General features: G+C 39.8%; 1 protein-coding gene across 2 annotated transcripts; it reads left to right on the top strand.

Moving 5' to 3' along the window:
* The first annotated feature begins 13,002 nt into the window (after positions 1-13,002).
* Positions 13,003-16,441, top strand: LOC132888992 (uncharacterized). 2 transcript variants are annotated; one of them, XM_060925090.1, is made up of 14 exons: positions 13,003-13,089; positions 13,830-14,048; positions 14,170-14,231; positions 14,359-14,473; positions 14,575-14,712; positions 14,818-14,889; positions 14,997-15,029; positions 15,162-15,230; positions 15,321-15,401; positions 15,490-15,552; positions 15,639-15,841; positions 15,927-16,084; positions 16,175-16,260; positions 16,392-16,441. In XM_060925090.1, exons 4-13 carry the CDS (start codon positions 14,365-14,367, stop codon positions 16,239-16,241), a joined length of 993 nt encoding a protein of 330 aa, XP_060781073.1. In that variant the 5' UTR covers positions 13,003-13,089; positions 13,830-14,048; positions 14,170-14,231; positions 14,359-14,364; the 3' UTR covers positions 16,242-16,260; positions 16,392-16,441. The 2 variants fall into 2 exon arrangements, with proteins under 2 accessions (XP_060781073.1, XP_060781071.1); XM_060925088.1 differs by lacking the exon at positions 13,003-13,089 and having other exon boundaries at positions 13,803-14,048.
* Positions 16,442-19,353: the final 2,912 nt, after the last annotated feature.

The raw sequence follows: 19,353 nt of genomic DNA, 5'->3' as shown, positions 1-19,353 counted from the left end.
ATGGACAGATGTCCTGACATTTTCCTTTAGAATTCACTAGTATAATTCAGAATTCATTGTTCCATCAATGATGGCAAGCCATCCTGGCCCAGATGCAGCAAAACAGGCCCAAACCATGATACTACCACCACCATGTTTCACAGATGGGATAAGGGTCTTATGCTGGAATGCAGTGTTTTCCTTTCTCCAAATGTAACGCTTCCCATTTAAACCAAAAAGTTCTATTCTGGTCTCATCCGTCCACAAAACATTTTTCCAATAGCCTTCTGGCTTGTCCACGTGATCTTTAGCAAACTGCAGATGAGCAGCAATGTTCTTTTTGGAGAGCAGTGGCTTTCTCCTTGCAACCCTGCCATGCACACTGTAGGTACAATCACAGTTACTATTAATATTAAGTGATCAATCTCATTAAATCAGTCTCATTAAATTTGAAGGTTAATAATTATATTGAATCAATCCCATTGAATCGTTTAATTTGACTCATTTGAATTGGATCATATCATAGAATCAGTCTCATTGAATTGTTTGAAGTGAATCGTTCAGTGAATCATTTAGTGAATCATTTAGTGAATCGTTCATTGAATCGTTCAATGAATCATTTAGTGAATAATTTCATTAATCCTGGATAAATTACCAAACAGCTAAATTATGGTATATTTCCAAATTATTATTGATCACTTACCATATTACATAAATCATCTGCACCTTTTTGAATTCTTTGAGAGATTGGGTACTTCAAAAATATTGGGACACCAACAAATGAATACACAGTTTTAATAATAAATGGATTTATTATAACAAAGATAAAAATGGATAATCAGTTGGAATATATACAGTGGTGTGCGTTTATGTGTGTGTGTGTGTGTGTGTGTGTGTGTGTGTGTGTGTGTGTGTGTGTGTGTGTGAGAAAGAGAGAGAGAGAGAGAGAGAGAGAGAGAGAGAGAGACCTTGGGTGTTGCTCTTGAGAGGGTTGGCTCTCGTGGCTAACTCCACGTGTTTGTGGGGGAGGAGTTAAGGCCCAAGGACCACTTCGTGGAGTTAAACAAAGAAAGGTGTGTTAGGTCTAGCTTGTTGCTAATGTGTGCTTGTGTATGTGAGCACATATTGTAGGCCTCTAGGCTTGAGCAAAGGTATGTGTGTGTGAGGGTCTAGCTTGGTTGCTAGCTGAGACACAGGAATTTTGTTATCTGATGTGTTGGTATGTGTGTGCGTGGGGGAAGGGCTACCACATGTAGAGGCTCATGGAACAAAAGAATTAGCTTTCGATGCTAATGAGCCAAAAGAAATTAACCACAGGCTAATTTCACTAACTTATAACAGTGCTGAATCCACTGAAACCTTGATAAGGTCAAAAGGTGTGTTAAGGAGATTGAGAATATTAGTAAGGAATGAAAGAAAGAAACATGCACAGCCTATCTAATAAAACAATTGAGAGAACATAGAACAAATCAATCAATTCAACACACTAAGTGTTTTCAGTGTAACAGATAAACCGTTTCTGAGTTCAAAATTCACACTACTTCATAAAGCTAATTCCTAATACTAGTTTTATTATTATTATTATTATTATTATTATTACTATTATGCCCAAAAATGCTAGTCTTACTGAGTTTTCACTGTAGTGGAAAAACGTGAGCTGCTTCTGTAGCAGGCGCAGAGAGAGAACTTTCTGATCCAGCGGAGCACTTGGGTCGGTTTCCGGGAAGGCAGAGGATTCTTGATCCGAACTTCAGCATTCGTGAGGAGAAGTCTCTGATCAGAATAATATGCACAGCGCTTTTGAGTTAAAAAGGATTCAATTGCTTCTTAACTTTTAACTGCCTGGGCTGCAGTCATGACATCACTTCTAATACGAATAAACTGGTTGTAACTCACTGAGTTTAAAATCGCGCAATCTTAGATTTTTACCTTGGCCAAGGGTAAGAAATCACGCTGAATGATGGATCTTGCAAGAAAGAAAGGAAAAAAAATGTCTTTTTGATAAAGAGCATCCCTTTTGTGCGTCTAGATTTCTTGAAAACCAGACACCAGTGACAAAGAGCTGAGCATTCCAGGCGGTTTATGCCCTCCTGGAGGATGACGTACATGATCCCGCCCAGGCGTGACATAGGTCACGTGGAAGTTGGCTGGGAGTTGTAGTTCTTAGACACAAAATGGCGGACTGTACCTACATTCTCCCTTTTGGTCTCAGGGGTATGATGGAGTCGTAGCACTGAGAGCACAGTACTGTACAGTCCATATGTCCATAGTCCTTGAGGTAGCCTTGCTCTGCACAGTCCATGATGTCCTGCGAAAACTGTGTAAACTGATGAGTTCCAGTAAGACAGTTGGAGGCAGAGGCATTTTGGGCATATACTCACTATAGGCATTTTGGGCATATAATCACTCTAGCTAACTAGATCAAAATCACATCTCAAAAAAAATTTAAACATTAAACATGAAACATGTAGTGTTTAATTTCTTATGCATAAAAAAACAAGAAAAGAGAAGAAATGAAGGAAGGAAAGAAGTATTAGTGTTTGGGTTGGCAAACCTAATCTTCTGAGGAGGTGATAGCAGTGGGTGGTCTGGCTAGAAAGTGTGCGCTACTGCGGCTAAAGCTGTCAGGGACACAGACCATCTTATCCAGCTTGGCGTAGTGTCATGTATGGGTTGCCTGGGCAGACCCAGTGGATGTCTTTAGTGGAGGTGCACATCTCTAAGTCTTGTGGATTCATAAAAATGAGGATAGCACTGCCAAGACTACATGCCAGGTGTATTTGCGATGAATACACAGTAGTAATAATAGCGGATTTTAGTATTTTATCTACCATGTTATACCGAAGGGTTATTACTTCATTGGGTTGATAAGTCTGACTGGGAATGTTAGTGTACGCTTATGGGTGAGTGATGTGTACAAGCTAGGTGGACAGGATGGGCCTAGCTGTCATCCCCCCTTTTTGGAGTGAGGACTTGTTCAAAAGGTTTGATTCGATTATTATGGACCCATTGATATGAGAGCGTTTGATTAGGTCTGGATGTCCTAATGCGATACGCGACTGGGAACTTTTTTGTTTTGTGTAAAGCTGACTAAGTTTATGTTGCAGGGCTTGGTTGGGATTGGGTCGCCTTGTGAGAGCTGTGTGTCTGAGAAATGGTGGTGAAGACTTTAGTGCACGTGAGAGGCGCGTTTGTGTGTTTGCCTTAGCCACCAGGGGGCCCTACATCCTGACCCTCGACTGCTGTTTCAGAGGGATCTCTTTCCCCCTTTTTCGAGATATACCCGTGGTTCCTGGCCTAGTCATGCCAGTGAATAGCTTGTCATTTTTCTTGGGCTCTTTTGTTTTATCTGTTGAGGGATTTGACTGTTTTTGTAACAGTTCTTCAATCTCAGCCAACTGGGCTTTTAAAGAATCCAGCTCTGAGCAGATCTTACCAGGTTGGTCTGAGTCACTGTGTTGTTCATCTCTACCCTTATGTTTAGAGCTACGGTCAGAATGCTTCTGCCGTTTCTGGCCAGAGCAGAGATGATGGTCTTGCTGCCAACCGTTTTGTTCCCTACGACCCTTTCCATGTGATGGGCGGTTGCCACAGTCACTGTGGACTTGCCCTCGGTCCCTCCTGGCCTTACTTTGCCGACCTCTCCACTCACCCTTGTGATGATAATTAATTAATCAATGAGTTAGTTTATTAATTAATTTTTATTAATTAACATTAACTATGTAATTAATTAATTAAGGTTTGTTTGTAAATGCTCTCTTATCCTAAGTTATCAATAGGTTATGAGTACTTTGTGATATGGTTATCATGCTACTGTTAACCGTTTTAACACACCTGGGAATATACCTTAGCAGTTGATGAATCAAACTGGTAGTTTATTTGTTGTTGCAACAATATTCAAGAAGTCAACAAACCAATCTCCTCACACGGGGCACCAATTATGTAGGTACAATCACAGTTACTATTAATATTAAGTGATCAATCTCATTAAATCAGTCTCATTAAATTTGAAGGTTAATAATTATATTGAATCAATCCCATTGAATCGTTTAATTTGACTCATTTGAATTGAATCATACCATAGAATCAGCCTCATTGAATCGTTTGAAGTGAATCGTTCAGTGAATCATTTAGTGCAGGGTTTCCCAAAGTGTGGTGCGTGCACCCCCGGGGGTGCTCAAGCTGCCACTAGGGTGTGCGCAAGATAAAAAAATGTAATGGCAATTTTTAACTCCTCTTCTACGCCGTAACAGTTCTGCAGTAGTTTGTGGCTTCATTAATTAATTCATTCATTTCTCGATGCTCAACTGGTTGAAATCGGCAAAACTAAATGCCGATCGGCAACTAAACATCGGCAAAGACTGGGAGATGTTGAGAAAGATTTGAGGCTGAGACTGTCTTCAATTACCCCAAACATCAGAGAGCTCTGTGCCAAGATGCAGGCCCATCCGTCGCATTAATATTGGTATGTATTTGGCCAAATGGCATTGGTCTTGCTAAAAATATATACTGCTACTGAAAATAGGACCTATATAGCCTACTGACCCACCCACTGTCTGTCTGTCTGTCTGTCTCTCTCTCTTGCTGCAGAATGAGCCACCAGCACTGCACTTCACAATCAGATGGATCCTCTTCTTTATCTGTTCCTGATATGCTCCTTAATTGTTGTATCTCTTTAAAATGCATATGTTCATAATTATCATTGCTATTTTTACTGTTATTATATGTTAACTTTTTTGAAAATTAAATTCATTCTCAATTCATTTTCATAACCTTGTAATGACACTTGTGTTGCTAGTGTTTTAAGCACGGATGAAAATCATATATTTTCCCCATATCTGGCTGGTAGACTACATGCCTCAATGTGATCTCCCTTTGTAATGAATTTGCATATTTACCGGGTTGCAACTTTTTAAAACTGTTACATTTCAATCAAATTCTATCCAATTCAAATACGAGAGCGCATAAAATGTGATTCGATGTTCTCATTCGAGCACGACGTGCTGCCTTTGTAAGAAAGCTTTGGTGTTTTTTTTTCACTTTTGTGGTTTCCTGCAGGTGTGGAAAATTATGTTTATCATTTTAGCACAATTAAAGATGCTGCCTTTATAAGAAAGCGTGCGTTTTTTGAAACTGGAGAACTGGGGGTGCGTCAACCTGGTTGGAGTATAGAAGGGGGTGCGTGGCCAAAAAAGTTTGGGAACCGCTGAAATTTTAGTGAATCATTTCATTAATCCTGGATAAATTACCAAACAGCTAAATTATGGTATATTTCCAAATTATTATTGATCAATTACCATATTACATAAATCATCTGCACCTTTTTGAATTCTTTGAGAGATTGGGTACTTCGAAAATATTGGGACACCAACAAATGAATACACAGTTTTAATAATAAATGGATTTATTATAACAAAGATAAAAATGGATAATCAGTTGGAATATATACAGTGGTGTGTGTTTATGTGTGTGTGTGTGTGTGAGAAAGAGAGAGAGAGAGAGAGAGAGAGACCTTGGGTGTTGCTCTTGAGAGGGTTGGCTCTTGTGGCTAAAGGCCAATTTATGCTGACAACCCAGTCCTCGCAGATGGTGTCACAGACAGTGTCTGCGTAACCCCCCCACCTTCGCAGATGCTCTGTGCGCACCTCCCAAAAATTGTGACCACTGCAGAAGCCTCGCAGACAGCGCCGCAGACAAGAGGGCTCCGATTGGTCCACTCTACATCCGCTGCACACGCACTTCCGCTTCCCTACTTTCCCAGTTTGTTTTGTTTTCACGACCGGCATTTTTAAAAACACGAGCGAAGATGGAGCAGCATGAAGAGCGGTTGATTGAGGAAGTGAGGAAGTACGTACATCTATATGACTCCAGTTCTAGTCATTATAAAAAAAAAGTTCTAGTCATTATAAGTAACCGGAGGATAAACACTCCACTAACCACACCCACCAACTACTCCTAGTGACTTCGTGCCCCCTTGCGTTGTGCCGGTGAATAACATCGCGCATGCCTATTCCCCCGCTCAACAATAAATTACAACTGTCTGCGAAAAGCTATCTGCGAAAGCCTTGTCGCAAGAGCATGCAGAGGCCTTAACTCCACGTGTTTGTGGGAGAGGATTTAAGGCCCAAGGACCACCTCGTGGAGTTAAACAAAGAAAGGTGTGTTAGGTCTAGCTTGTTGCTAATGTGTGCTTGTGTATGTGAGCACATAGTGTAGGTGTTGATATAAATGGTGATAATTCTAGATGTTCTGAGGTAAAGTTCGGTATTCCGTCTTGGGTCCACTGCTTTTTTTTTATATATGTTATCTCTGGGTGATATTATTCGTAAACATTTTATTAGTTTCCACTGTTATGCTGATGACACACAGTTGTATGTTTCTGCAAAACCTGATGAGAGACACCAGCTTAATAGAATTGAGGAATGTGTTAAGGATGTTAGACACTGGATGCTTATTAATTTCCTTCTGCTTAACTCTGACAAGACTGAAGTACTTGTACTCGGACCACATGCAGCTAGAAGTAAGTTTTCTGATTACACAGTGACTCTGGATGGCCTTTCTGTTTCTTCACGTGCAGCAGTAAAAGACCTCGGAGTGATTATTGACCCCAGTCTTTCATTCGAAACTCACATTGATAACATTACCCAGATAGCTTTCTTTCATCTCAGAAATATTGCTAAGATAAGAAATTTAATGTCACTACATGACGCAGAAAAACTAGTTCATGCTTTCATTACCTCCAGGTTGGATTATTGTAATGCCTTACTGTCTGGATGTTCCAATAAGTGCATAATCAAGCTCCAGTGAGTTCAAAATGCAGCTGCAAGAGTCCTTACTAGAACTAGAAAATATGACCACATCACGCCTGTCTTATCCACACTGTATTAACTCCCAATCAAATTCCGTATTAATTATAAAATACTACTATTGACCTTTAAAGCACTAAATGGTCTCGCACCACAGTACCTAAGTGAAAAACTGCTCCTTTATGACCCGCCATGCCTACTTAGATCAAAAGTTGCAGGCTATCTGCTGGTACCTCATATAGAGGATGTGCAGTCACGTGACACATCCGTGTTTACTCCGCCATTTTGGACGGCTTCAGGATTGTTTACCTTGCGCGAGCGTAATGGATCCAGGGAGTAATCTGCAAGAAAATTCGGAAAATACCCCATCTACATCACGCGATAACTTGTCTAAGTTTGTTCAGCATCTTGAAGGTGACGTGAGGCAGCGTTACGTGGAAAAGTGTTCCAGGTTGGGGATTGCAGATCCGTACAACTTGCCGCAATCCTTGTTCAGGGAAATTCGGAGCTGCGGTGCCAGCGATTTGCCTGATCTGGCCTACCACGACATTTACAATTTTCTTGTTAATTGTGAATCGTGTTACACTGGCAAAGCCCTCAAAGCTTACAAGAGCCTGGAAGTTTATAAATATTTTTTTGTGGGATGGGTATCCCAACTATACCTCTGGAAGGTTCCGAAGAAGAATGTCTACTTGATAACCTCACGGGTAAGTGGCATTAAGACGTTTATCATAAATAGACTATGCAGGACGTTTTATCGTAAGAATGTTCGAAATCTAAACTCAGTTCCAGATAATGACAGGGTTGTAAATATGTATGTTTTTGTCTGAAAAAAAAAAAATCACAAATCACCGCTATCTTTATCTGTGCAGAATTATTATTCAATATCAGATATAAATGTATAGGGGTCACAGATATGTCCAGCTTCTATATTCAAACAAATTAAAAATATTTTCTTGCACCTCTATGTGCCTAAAATCTCATCTCATCTCATTATCTCTAGCCGCTTTATCCTTCTACAGGGTCGCAGGCAAGCTGGAGCCTATCCCAGCTGACTACGGGCGAAAGGCGGGGTACACCCTGGACAAGTTGCCAGATCATCACAGGGCTTGTGCCTAAAATAACATACATATTCTTTTTCAGTACTTTACACAATCTGATAGAAAGAACTTTATAAACAAGTTATGCATTTGTATACATATTTTATTAAGAACATTAATATTACACGTCCATGTGAAAACCAATTATATTTTTTTGATCACAACTTGGTGATAGGTGGTGCAGTATACTACAATTATACAGCAAGTTCCAACTAATATTTTGAAACGACCCCAACGGTCCAATAAAGTGTGCAGTGACTAAAAACAGCATCTCTCCTCGTCTGCGGGGAATCTATAAAATGACAGGCCCTCCTTTTGGCCCTGTCTATTGGTACAACCAAATGCTGAACAAGATATAACCATTCTTGAAAGAGCTACTCCCATACACTTGATAATTACAATGGGTTCGTCTAAGTTCTATGCGCGGCCATGCCAGATGGCAGATAAACAAATATCACGTGACCTCGTGATGTCACATGCATGCTCTCTATAGTGAAAGCAACATTAGGGGGCAGAGCCTTTTCTTACAAAGCCCCACGGTTATGGAACAGCCTTCCAAGTAATGTTCGGGAATCAGACACAGTCTCAGCATTTAAGTCTAGGCTGAAAACATATCTTTTTAGTCAAGCCTTTTGTTAATAGTGTTTATGAGGTAAAGGTGTAGATCTGGAGGGTCCTCAGACAGAATGTTTTGGTAAACTGGGATGTATGGATGCTGTCAGTCCCCACTCGCTTGCTCACTCGAGTTTGTTGACGGTGTAGTGGCTGGCTGCTTTATGTCCCGGGGCTCCCTCATGCCTGTGTTACCTTCTGGCTCTCCCCTTTTAGTTATGCTGTTATAGTTAGTTGCCGGAGTCCCTGCTTGTACTCAGTGCAAAATGTATACTGTTCCTACTTATTCAGGTGACATTGGGCATAACTAACAACCTGTGTTTTCTCTCCCTCTCTCTCTCTTCCCCCCTCCCCCCAAATCTGTCCCTCTGAGTTACATGGAGTCAACAGGAAATCTTTTGGTGGAGAGGGTGGAGACCTCGACTGGGTCTCATAGCCTGCAGGGAATCGGCCGTCAGACATTCTGTCGCATGTCCCAGACGCGGTGAAATGTAACTGAATTGTCTTGGCAAGCCCTAAGGGACGCATCTGCCTGCACTCACTCTGATCTATAATTCCAACTGTCTCATTGCTGAGGAGTGTGCACCCATCACCCAATCAAGCATCCAGCCAGAGCAGGTCATAATATTTTTTAACCATATTAACATGCCATTGTTGTATTATGCCTGATGTCAGGACTCTCGTCTCTGTGAGTCTACCACACAGACTTAATACTTGTGTTATTTTTAGATATAGACACCTGTTGCCTACACTTATTCAGGTGACATTGGGCATACCTAACAACCTGTGTTTTCTCTCTCTCTCTCTCCCCCCTCTCCCCCAAATCTGTCCCTCTGAGTTACATGTCGGTCCTGGGATCGAGATGCTGAACCTCTTCTGCTCCTCTGACCTGCTTGATCCATCCTGGTGCCCTGGGTCTGGTTGGAGTCTCATCACATTGCTCCTGTGGAGGATGGCCCCATGAGGACAGTTGAAAGTCACACTTGGAGGACGCGCTGGACTCTTACAGTAATGCTTTTATGGCTGAGGACTACAGTTGATTTGCTAACTTTAGGACTGCAGTTGTCATGAACAATTTTGCACTCAAGTTTTCATCAATGAAGAGTTTATAACATCAACGAAACTGACGTCATGTTAAAACTGTTAATATTATAGTTATGCTGTCTGTTGTTGCCCAAATGAGGATGGGTTCCCTTTTGAGTCTGGTTCCTCTCGAGGTTTCTTCCTCATGTTGTCTGAGGGAGTTTTTCCTTGCCACCGTTGCCACAGGCTTGGTCATTAGGAATAGATTAGGGATAAAATTAGCTCATGTTTTAAGTCGTTCAAATTCTGTAAAGCTGCTTTGCGCCAATGTTTATTGTTAAAAGCTCTATACAAATAAACTTGACTATTATGATATAAACAATTCCAGTTTTGTTTATTTATTAATTAACAACACATTGCACTTTTTTTGTCTCATTAACTTACATTCGAGGCATTTAGCAGACACTTGTATCCAGAGTGGCAGACAACATACTCAGAGCAGCGTGGTGTTAGGTGCCTTACTCAAGAGCACTTCAGCCATTCCTGTTGGTGCAGAAAATTGAACCACCAACCTTTTGATCCCAAAGCTGCTTCTCTAATCATTCGGCCACAGCTTCCCCCATGGCCTAAAGATTCAAGAGAAATGGTTACTTCAGGAGAAACAGAAAAATGAGAAGCTGGTAAGGGAATGATTGAAGCTACAGCTAAAATATTTCAAAAGGTGTATCCTAAGCTATGGTGCCCACTATCCAGAATGCAAGGTGCCATGAAGTAGTTGCCCATTCCCTATTGTTAACATCCATTGCCCAACATGATTACAAATATCCTGTTAGCTCATAAGGTATAATATAACATCCATAACTTGAAAATGTCACATTCTGAAGACCAGTTTTCCGAAAGTAATTCATTCCAAAAATAACAAACATTTTCAAATTGATACTTTGGGTGTTCAGTCAAGTCTCTTAAATGGTACACATGTAATTCTTTCTGTACTTGTCTTTGAAATTCACAGAGTTTGTAGAAAACCTGTAATCTCCCATAGAATTATATCTGTTTGATGTTACATCTATAATGCAAAAAAAGTGATGTATTTTTAGGATGTCTATAATGATATGAATTTTGAGGATTTATCTGTATTCATTAAAAGTTATGGAGATTAATCCACTAATGCTGAACTTGTCTAAGCTCTGAAGCATTTTGTTTTCCAATATGAGTGGAAATGTCACATCTATGACACTGAAAACACCCCAGAATGTAAAACTGGAAAACTTTCAATTGTGAAACTGACATGTTACCAACTGTACAACATCCAAATGTCATTGCTTGTTGATTTTTTTTCTTGACATTTATATGACTACATATGTACAGAGCCCGTCAAGGGATGTGTGAAAAAAGTGGAAAGTTTCTCATGTCCATGGTATACAGGGTGAATTATTTACAATTGTATTTAAAGTTGCATTTTCTCACACACCAGTCTGCATATTCCAAAAGGAACCTCTTGTCTTGTAAAAGCTCAAAGGTCAAACAAATGCTCAAAGTGTTCAGTAAATCACACAGTAAATAACAGACAGGACATCTATAACCAATTCCTGAACAGAATCTGAAAATGGTCATTGATGGAACTCCTGAATTGTTGGTGTTGTATTTCACATCATTGCCCAAGGCAGCATATTAATAAAATTAAACAAAAGTGAACTATTGAAAGATGGACACATCACCAGGTCATTGCAGGGCTGACACAGAGACAAACAACCATTCACACTCACAGGCAATTTAGAGCCATGAATTAATGTAACCTACATTTCTTTGGACTGTGGGGGAAACAAGAGCACCCTGAGAAAACCCACACAGACACTGGGAGAACATGCAAACTCCACACAGAAGGACCCTCACCAGGCCTGAACCCAGGACCTTCCCTAGTAACACAGAACGTTAATGTACCGTTAGCCTATGGTTCTCTAAAGGTTTGTTAGAACGTAACCAACAACTAACATTTAGAGAACGTTTCCTCATGGTTATGCATAAACCTAACGAAGCCAAACGTCCCCAAAACGTTGAGGTAACTAACCAACTGAAACGTTATCATTTGGTTACACTATAACCTCCACACAACGTTATGTTTGGTTGTTTTTTTGTTGTTCTGAGAACTATACTATCTGCTTTTCCTGATGCTGGCTAAATTATCTTTTAATCTTTTATTTCAACCTCTTTTGTACTTGTAGCCTTTTCTTTTGCCATAGTAAACTGTCACATATAACTTTCCTTTTGTTATGCATTGTTATGTCGTGCCATTTTGGTTTGGAATCCAACCCTCACACATTGAAGACACCATATGGTCAACAGAAATGTGTGCATACTAGGCCAGATAAATAGGCTAGTCTATGTTGAGTTGTGAGATATATTGCAAGGAAATTTTCACAAAAATAGGCGACAAACCCATGTACATTCCTGAGTAATGTGTTTTGACTGTCTAAAGCAGTGGTTGCCAACCTTTTTTGGCCTGGGACCCCATTTTTACATCACCAATTTCTCATGACCCCATACACATTTTTTAGATTTTATAGAGATTGCACAGTGTCACATATTCTATATTTTGATCAGCAGCCTAGCCTTCAGTTACGTGGATGTTTTCTTTTCAAAGCTGATATATAGCATTTTATTTGTAATATATAACATAATTAGTTGAACATTTTTATTTTCAGTATTTTCCTTCTATTGGTTATTTCAGGCGACTCCAATTCAATTCCAGGAGACCCCATTAAGAACGAAGGAAAGGAAGCATTTTGAGTGTTAAATGTAAAAGATATTTTACTGGGCAAGAAGGGAATGGTGAAAGCAAAAATGGACAGGTTAAATGTTTTTCTAGTTAGTGCAATGTGGGTAGAGTGTGGCTGATTTGCAGAAATAAACTTATAGGCTAAATTTGTTTGGATTGAAGTGGTGATGTTTTTTGTGGAATTCAAGTGATCTGTAATGAGCAGGCTGCAGCATATATCATATGAAGAGGGTGAACATGGTTTGGCAATGGGTCGTTGTGACTTGGTGCACAGTCTTGTGTGGTGCAAATTGGCTCCTGATAATATGGCAGAGCAGCAACAAAAGTTTGACCTTTAAGTTATGGTCACACATTTCGCCCTCAAAACATGCTGCATTACAATAATGCCTACATTTTCTCATGCACATACTTCTGGTACATTATCCCTATTGTTGCCCCAACTCACTCACACCCAGCTCCGTTGATCAACTTATTTGTACTTTGTCCCAACAACAACCAAATCCACCCTGTACCACTAACAAAATCTGCTGCAATACAAAAATCCACTTCTCTTCTCTTATTTTCTAAAAATAAAAGTCCAGCTAGGTAGCTTCAATGCATCATCATCCTGCACATTACCCAGAATTCTCTGTGCTTTCAAACAGCTCTAAGGCAAATAACAAAATGGCGGACTTAATGGATGCTACGATAGCCCTTTTATTTAGCTGTTTGAAAATTTCACCGAGTCTCCTTGTTGGATTTAGAACTACCAGCACCAGTGTACGTTATCTGGATTTACAGTACGTGCGATCAGGTAATGTGTTATTTTATTCTGTATAAATGTGAATAGTATTCACCTAGCAGTTAGCTGCTATGCGTACAACCATCTCCATCTCCAGTCACATTATACGAAGTGAATCGTTGTTGGTATCTCTAAAACACGTCTTTTCCAGTCTCCCATCTGACAAAGAACTTGTACATAATTCTTTCACCTTTGTTGTGATTTAGCACGCTGATATAATGCTATGTAGCATACCTTAGCATGGCTAACGCCATAGCGCCGAGGTTACGCATGATTACTCCATATCGATATACATGTCGTGTAGGTGACGGTGTTCTCTGTTAAAATGTCTGTGTATTTGTGCCTCAGAACGGCGGCATAACAGCAGTACAGATTTCCCCATGTATTATTTGACGAACTATAGTATGTTGGTGGATAAAACCTCAAGTGAGGGCCTACTTTTGTAGGCTGCAAAGATCAGCAACACGTTTACTGCAGTACTCTGTTAGCCTAGCTCACTCAAACCACATTGCTTGGAGTTTAGAATATAGCATGAGACAAGCATTGTAGTTCAGAGGTTGCACAGAAAACGTAACGTAACTTTTACTGTCTGTTGAAAAACAACACTTTGTTGGTGTGAAGGGTTGTCATAAAAGTTAATAATCATCATGTATTAAATCCAATGGATAAGGGAATCTGAACTATAAAATAAGTAACTTATTTTATAGTTCAGATTCCCTTATCCATTGGATTTGTTCCCATGGGGTCTACAGGAAGAAACGAGACCTAGCCACTATAAGTTGTTGATTGGTCAGGTTGCCTGACGCAATGGCATGTGACGCAAAACGAACACTCCTCATTGGCTGGACAGATGGATAAGAGGACGTAGGTGCGTGTAGTAAAGTCACTACCCGGAACTTGGATTTGGAAGCAAACGTCTCTGTTGGAAGTACTGAAGCCTGCTTCTGTTCAAGTACTCTACTTTCGAAAAGGTAATTTGTGATTTCTTTCTGGTTGTGGTTATACCTTAAAGGAGAATTCCATCTGTTTTGCAAATATGTCTCAAACGTGTGTGGTCAAGGAAAGTTGCTAATGATGCCTTTGTTTTCACAGATGAGTTCACAGACAATGCTATTGAGGTTGTGCCATCTTCATGGCTTGGACACACTTCTGAGGTACGAGTCTTTTTTTTTTGTTGTTGTCGATACATAGCAAATATGTATGCTTACATATATGACTATATATTTTTGATAGCAAATATAAATATACATAAAATTATTTTTAAATTATATACATTTTTAGCATGGCATGGTCTGCTACTGGACGACACACAATGTGCGATTGCATGTTGTGAAGTGCCGAGCACCAAATACAACTTGGGCCAAACATCCCGTTAAGAAAACCTGGGACGAAACAGGTGAGCTATCGCTGCTATGCACTACATGGAATATACTGAATTGTTCTCTCTATGGCAGTACTTTTTTTTTTGTGCTACTGACTAAAAGTCATTTTCCATAGATTCATACGCCAAAGCTGAACAGAAGTGTTTGCAATTGATGGAGTCCTCAAGTGTTGAGACAGAGGATGATGTGAACACTTTTGCAATAAGGCAGCGTAAGCGCCCAAGGAGGTTTGTCTCCGAATCCTCTGATGATGGTAAGCTCTCTTCACTAATGACAACATTAGTTACTCAATTCAGTGTTCATTTTCAAGTCATTTACAAGAAATTTACATTGCACATTGTATGGTCTTTCCTTCCAGATGATTCTGCTCCAGTGGTAGCAGCAACCAAGAAGCAACCCAAGACTCTGACTGTGCCTGGAAGCCCTGTGTGTAAGTTAACAGTTCCCAAATCATCATTCATAGCTTGGAGCTAACATTCATGATGAATAACCGGTGCATATTACGTGACTGATCTGATGTTTGTGTGCTCTTTTCAGGTCAGCAGGACCCAATGCCACTACCACCACAATGTAAGTGTTTTTCAATTTATTTGTAAATGTCTAATGTATTATCATAGGTTCTTCTTTTGTGAATACCATGTATAAGAACCCCCCCCCCCCCCCCAATAAATGACTTAACATCCATATGCACCATCTTTTCAGGGTCAACACCAGCCGGGACTGGAGCCAGTCCTCACCACCCTAGCCCAAGTCCTGTTGACCCTGTTCAAGGTACAGTTGCTTTCAAGTTCCCATTTACAGATGTTGGAATACAAAGTCACGAACAGGAACACTAACATATTTTCTTTTTGAAAACTTCAGCCAGCAGCTGGGCACTACACCCAATTCAGTCAGCCAGGCACCTCCAAGAATCACTGGAAACCTCTTTTGACTCTGTTCAAGGTACAGTTGCTTTCAAGTTCCCATTTACAGATGTTGGAATACAAAATCATGAACAGGAAAACTAATATTTTCTTTTTGAAAACTTCAGCCAGCAGCCGGGTGCTTCATGACGGACAGGGTGTCTCGGCTATCACAGCCATGTTTGAGAGAAGTAAGTACTTTTATACACACTAACTAGTTCACACACTCAGGAAAGTACATTATAAATTACAACTTCCATCACATTTGTCCCCATAGTCACAGAGGCCCACATGAGTCGCTTGATGCGGAGGCTCGAGGCTAGGTTTGACAAGATCGAGTCATTGGTGGAGACCAACGCCCCGACACACACGCCTCAACTCCAGCAAGAAGATGTGGTGTTGGCTAAACCATGCAGCATGGTGATGGAGCTGCTGGAGTTGGATAGGAGTCTGGAACAACCAGACAAGAGGAACAAGATGGTAATTCTATCTATCTATCTATCTATCTATCGTATAAGCTCGCTACAGTAATTTTCATTGTATAATTATTTTTATTTTTTTACAGCAACATTTTCTTGAAACTGTCGGAGGGGCAGGTTTAGGGGCAGCCATTCACCGTATGCTACGCCGAGCGGCAAATAATGAGGTACTCGCCCAGTACAGCTTGCGGGGCAGACGGGCCAAAATGTCCTTTGATGTCCATTCTGTGCAAGATTATAAAGGGTAAGTGTTTATATATTGATCACATCACTTTTATGCCATGCTTGACTGACTAGGTTTTGATGTGTAACTTTCCTTTATTTTGCCTTCTAGCTGCATGCGTCAAAATTTCCTGGCCATACGGAAGCTGAAGTGGAGGAATGCCTTGGGCAGACTCTAAAATTTGCACCACACAGACGGTATACTTCTGCTGTCTAATTTGGTGCAATCACAGAAATTTCGTGGTTGGTAGTAGGGTGGTTTATCATGCTTTTGTGGACATGTGCTCATTGTTCTTGTTTTTAAACATTTTGTTCCTTTTTCTTTTCAGGTCAGCTGGTCAGCAGCAACGGGTGAACAGTGAATTTTTATTCTTTTTTTTGTGAACAGTGATTTTTATTCTTTTTTTGTGAAGTGATTTTTTTTCATTCTATTTTGTTTGTTATTGAATGCACAGTTACACTTTAAAAAACTGTTATTTCTATTTTATTCTGTTTTGAATGTGTTTTATTGAATGCACCGTTTCAGAAACTTTTCTATTTTATTCTGTTTTGTATATATGATTGTTTTATTGAATGCACTGTTACACTTTCAGAAACTTTTTTCTATTTTATTTTTTATTTTCAAACTTTTTTTTTATTCAAATTTGTTATTGATATTTTATCTCATTAAACTTTCAAGACCTGCCAAATTTGCCTGTTCATTCATCACTGAGTTTTCTCATGTAGATATGCTAGCAGTTGTGTTGATGTTGCTAATTAGTTGAAAGCAAAATCTAACCAAAACATAACATTCTACAACGTCAGGGGGACGTTTGGCTAACATTCAGGGAACCAAACATGCAACCAGCAAGGTTAGGGGAAGGGCAGGGGAAGGTTGTTGTTGTAACCAACAGGAAACGTTTGGGCAACGTCAGAAAAACTTTCCATGGCAACCACGTGGCAACCAAGTGGCAACCAAACCTAACGTATATGCACCGTATAGGCAACCAAAGGCGTACGTGCCCAGAACGTTCTGGGAACATAAAATTGTTACTAGGGTTCTTGCTGTGAAGCAACAGGGCTAACCACTACACCACCATAGCAAATGCAATCATGACTAAATAAAAAATTCACTTTTCTCATGACACCAGGCCAAACGTGGTCCTGTTCGTCCCATGCCACATCTAGCAGCTGAGCTTCTGTCAGAGTGAGGGTGTACTCTGCCCGTGGAATGTTGTGATCGTTTAGTGGTTAGTATTCTGTATTGTGGTCACAACAGCCCCAGTTTGAATCTATATCACAGCACTGCTTCCTCCATGTCACTCTTGAATAATGGATCAGTGGAAAATATGGGTGGAGTAAGAGTGTTCACCCATCAAGTGGGCAGTCCTCACTCTCCCATACTACCTGCTTGGACACCTGTTCACCCTCTGTTCTGACCAGTGGGACCAACGTGTGGATCCCTCTGGGTATTGCCCTTCAGCACTTTAAATTTAGGTGGTCCACAGGCCAGGGGCTGCATATGGTGGTGGTGGATTACCTCTCCTGCCCGAAGGGGCGAGTGAGAAATTTTATATATAAAATTGTGGCTGTTTAAGTTAACGCAATAATGTGTTAATGCAAATTCCTTTTAACACCACAAATTTTTTTTCCACGTGATTAATGCATGCATGTTCTGTGCCCCTCCCTCATAGTTGAGGAAATCAGGAAGTGACATAGAGAGAGTGAGCAATGTAGTGAGTGGCTGGTTGGCGTAAGTCGTGATAAAGTGCACTTATGTACAGAATCAACTTATATTGTTGCATTCTGACAGTTTACATAAAATGTGTGTATTTTTTTTTATATGCTTTTGATGGCCCAGAGGGGAGAAAAGATGTGTTAAGGCCCAGGTGTGTGTGTGTGTGTGTGTGTGTCTAAGTGTACATGCTACATGCTGTAGTGAGAGTGTTTTATTCTACGAAATTTGTGAGTTTTGTAAAAGTGTTTATAAATGCAGTTTTTGCTCATGAATGTTCCGTATATTTACCAGTGAGTGATTGCATTTTGCTTGAAACCATCTTTATGAGCTGTGTGGCTTAACTAATGTTATGGGTTTTGGATATGGATACGTTTTATTTTCTTGATTTAAAGATTGCCAATACTTTTTTCCAGAGTCCATGTTAGGTTTATTATTATGTAAGGATAAATAATTGTAAGTATTTTTGACCAAGAAGGCAGTAATTTATTTGTGACAAACTTGTAAGGATTAATTTCTGTTCAGTTAAAATGACCTTCTGTCTCAGCTAGACATTGTTCAAGAACATTTTGCTTATTTTGATATGAAATGTGTATTATTGATCAGAGATGTGTCTGGACGGCGCCAAGGTCTGCAATGATGTCAGACACCCACACACACCCAGAGCTGCATATCCAACGTGTACTGTATGTTAGATTTAATGTTAGATTTAAAGCTGCATTAAGTGAGTCATGTTCGTTTTATAGTTTATAGATTTGTATTAGCCTTATTGCTGCACAAAGTGTTAAGACTTTATATTTTAGAGCTTTTTAAGATCCTTTATTATTTTGGACTATTGCATATACTATGGCAGTGATTTAGATTTAATTGTTAGATCTAAGATGCATTTAGTGATTTAAGTTAGTTTTATAGTTTTAAGTTAGTTTTATAATTACAGAATATAATTTAGGATTGTTAAGACTTTATGATTCTAATGTTAAGACTTTATGAGTTTAATCCTGAATCCTGTTTGACCTTCCTCCGGAGAAGTAGCACTTCTATTCTTATTTTTCTTATGTTTCGTATGACTGTCTTTAAGTTTGTTCTTATTTTTTGTTTACTTTCTTATAACATATCTTTGTTGAAAAATTCCATCACCATCTTAAGTACATATTGCCCTATGTTATATCTGACCTGAAGGGGTGTACGTGGGCAATGACCTTTAAAATCTGTCTGTACCTTGCTATCATGTCATATCATCAGAAATATGTCATTATGTTATGCTTGATTCAAGATTTATACACACACACTGATGGAGATTATTTAACCTGCCCCAGATCAAGGTCCCCTCAATTGCACGCAAGTGAGGAGACAAACATAGCTGATGTCATAGTCTGACATCCTACACACACACACTCATGCACACACACACACACAGATATCAAACAGTGATGTAATTTACACACAGATAACACTCGTATATAATAACCCTCTGTATTCTTGTCTAATTGGGGAAACTTGCGAATAAAGATGTGAACTACATTGGGGTTCCTGTCTTTCTTTGCGACTAACCCCCAGACGTCTGGGTGGCATGAGGG

This window comes from Neoarius graeffei, chromosome 7, assembly GCF_027579695.1.
Source record: "Neoarius graeffei isolate fNeoGra1 chromosome 7, fNeoGra1.pri, whole genome shotgun sequence".
NCBI lineage: Eukaryota > Metazoa > Chordata > Actinopteri > Siluriformes > Ariidae > Neoarius > Neoarius graeffei.
This window is presented reverse-complemented; position numbering and strand designations above follow the sequence as displayed.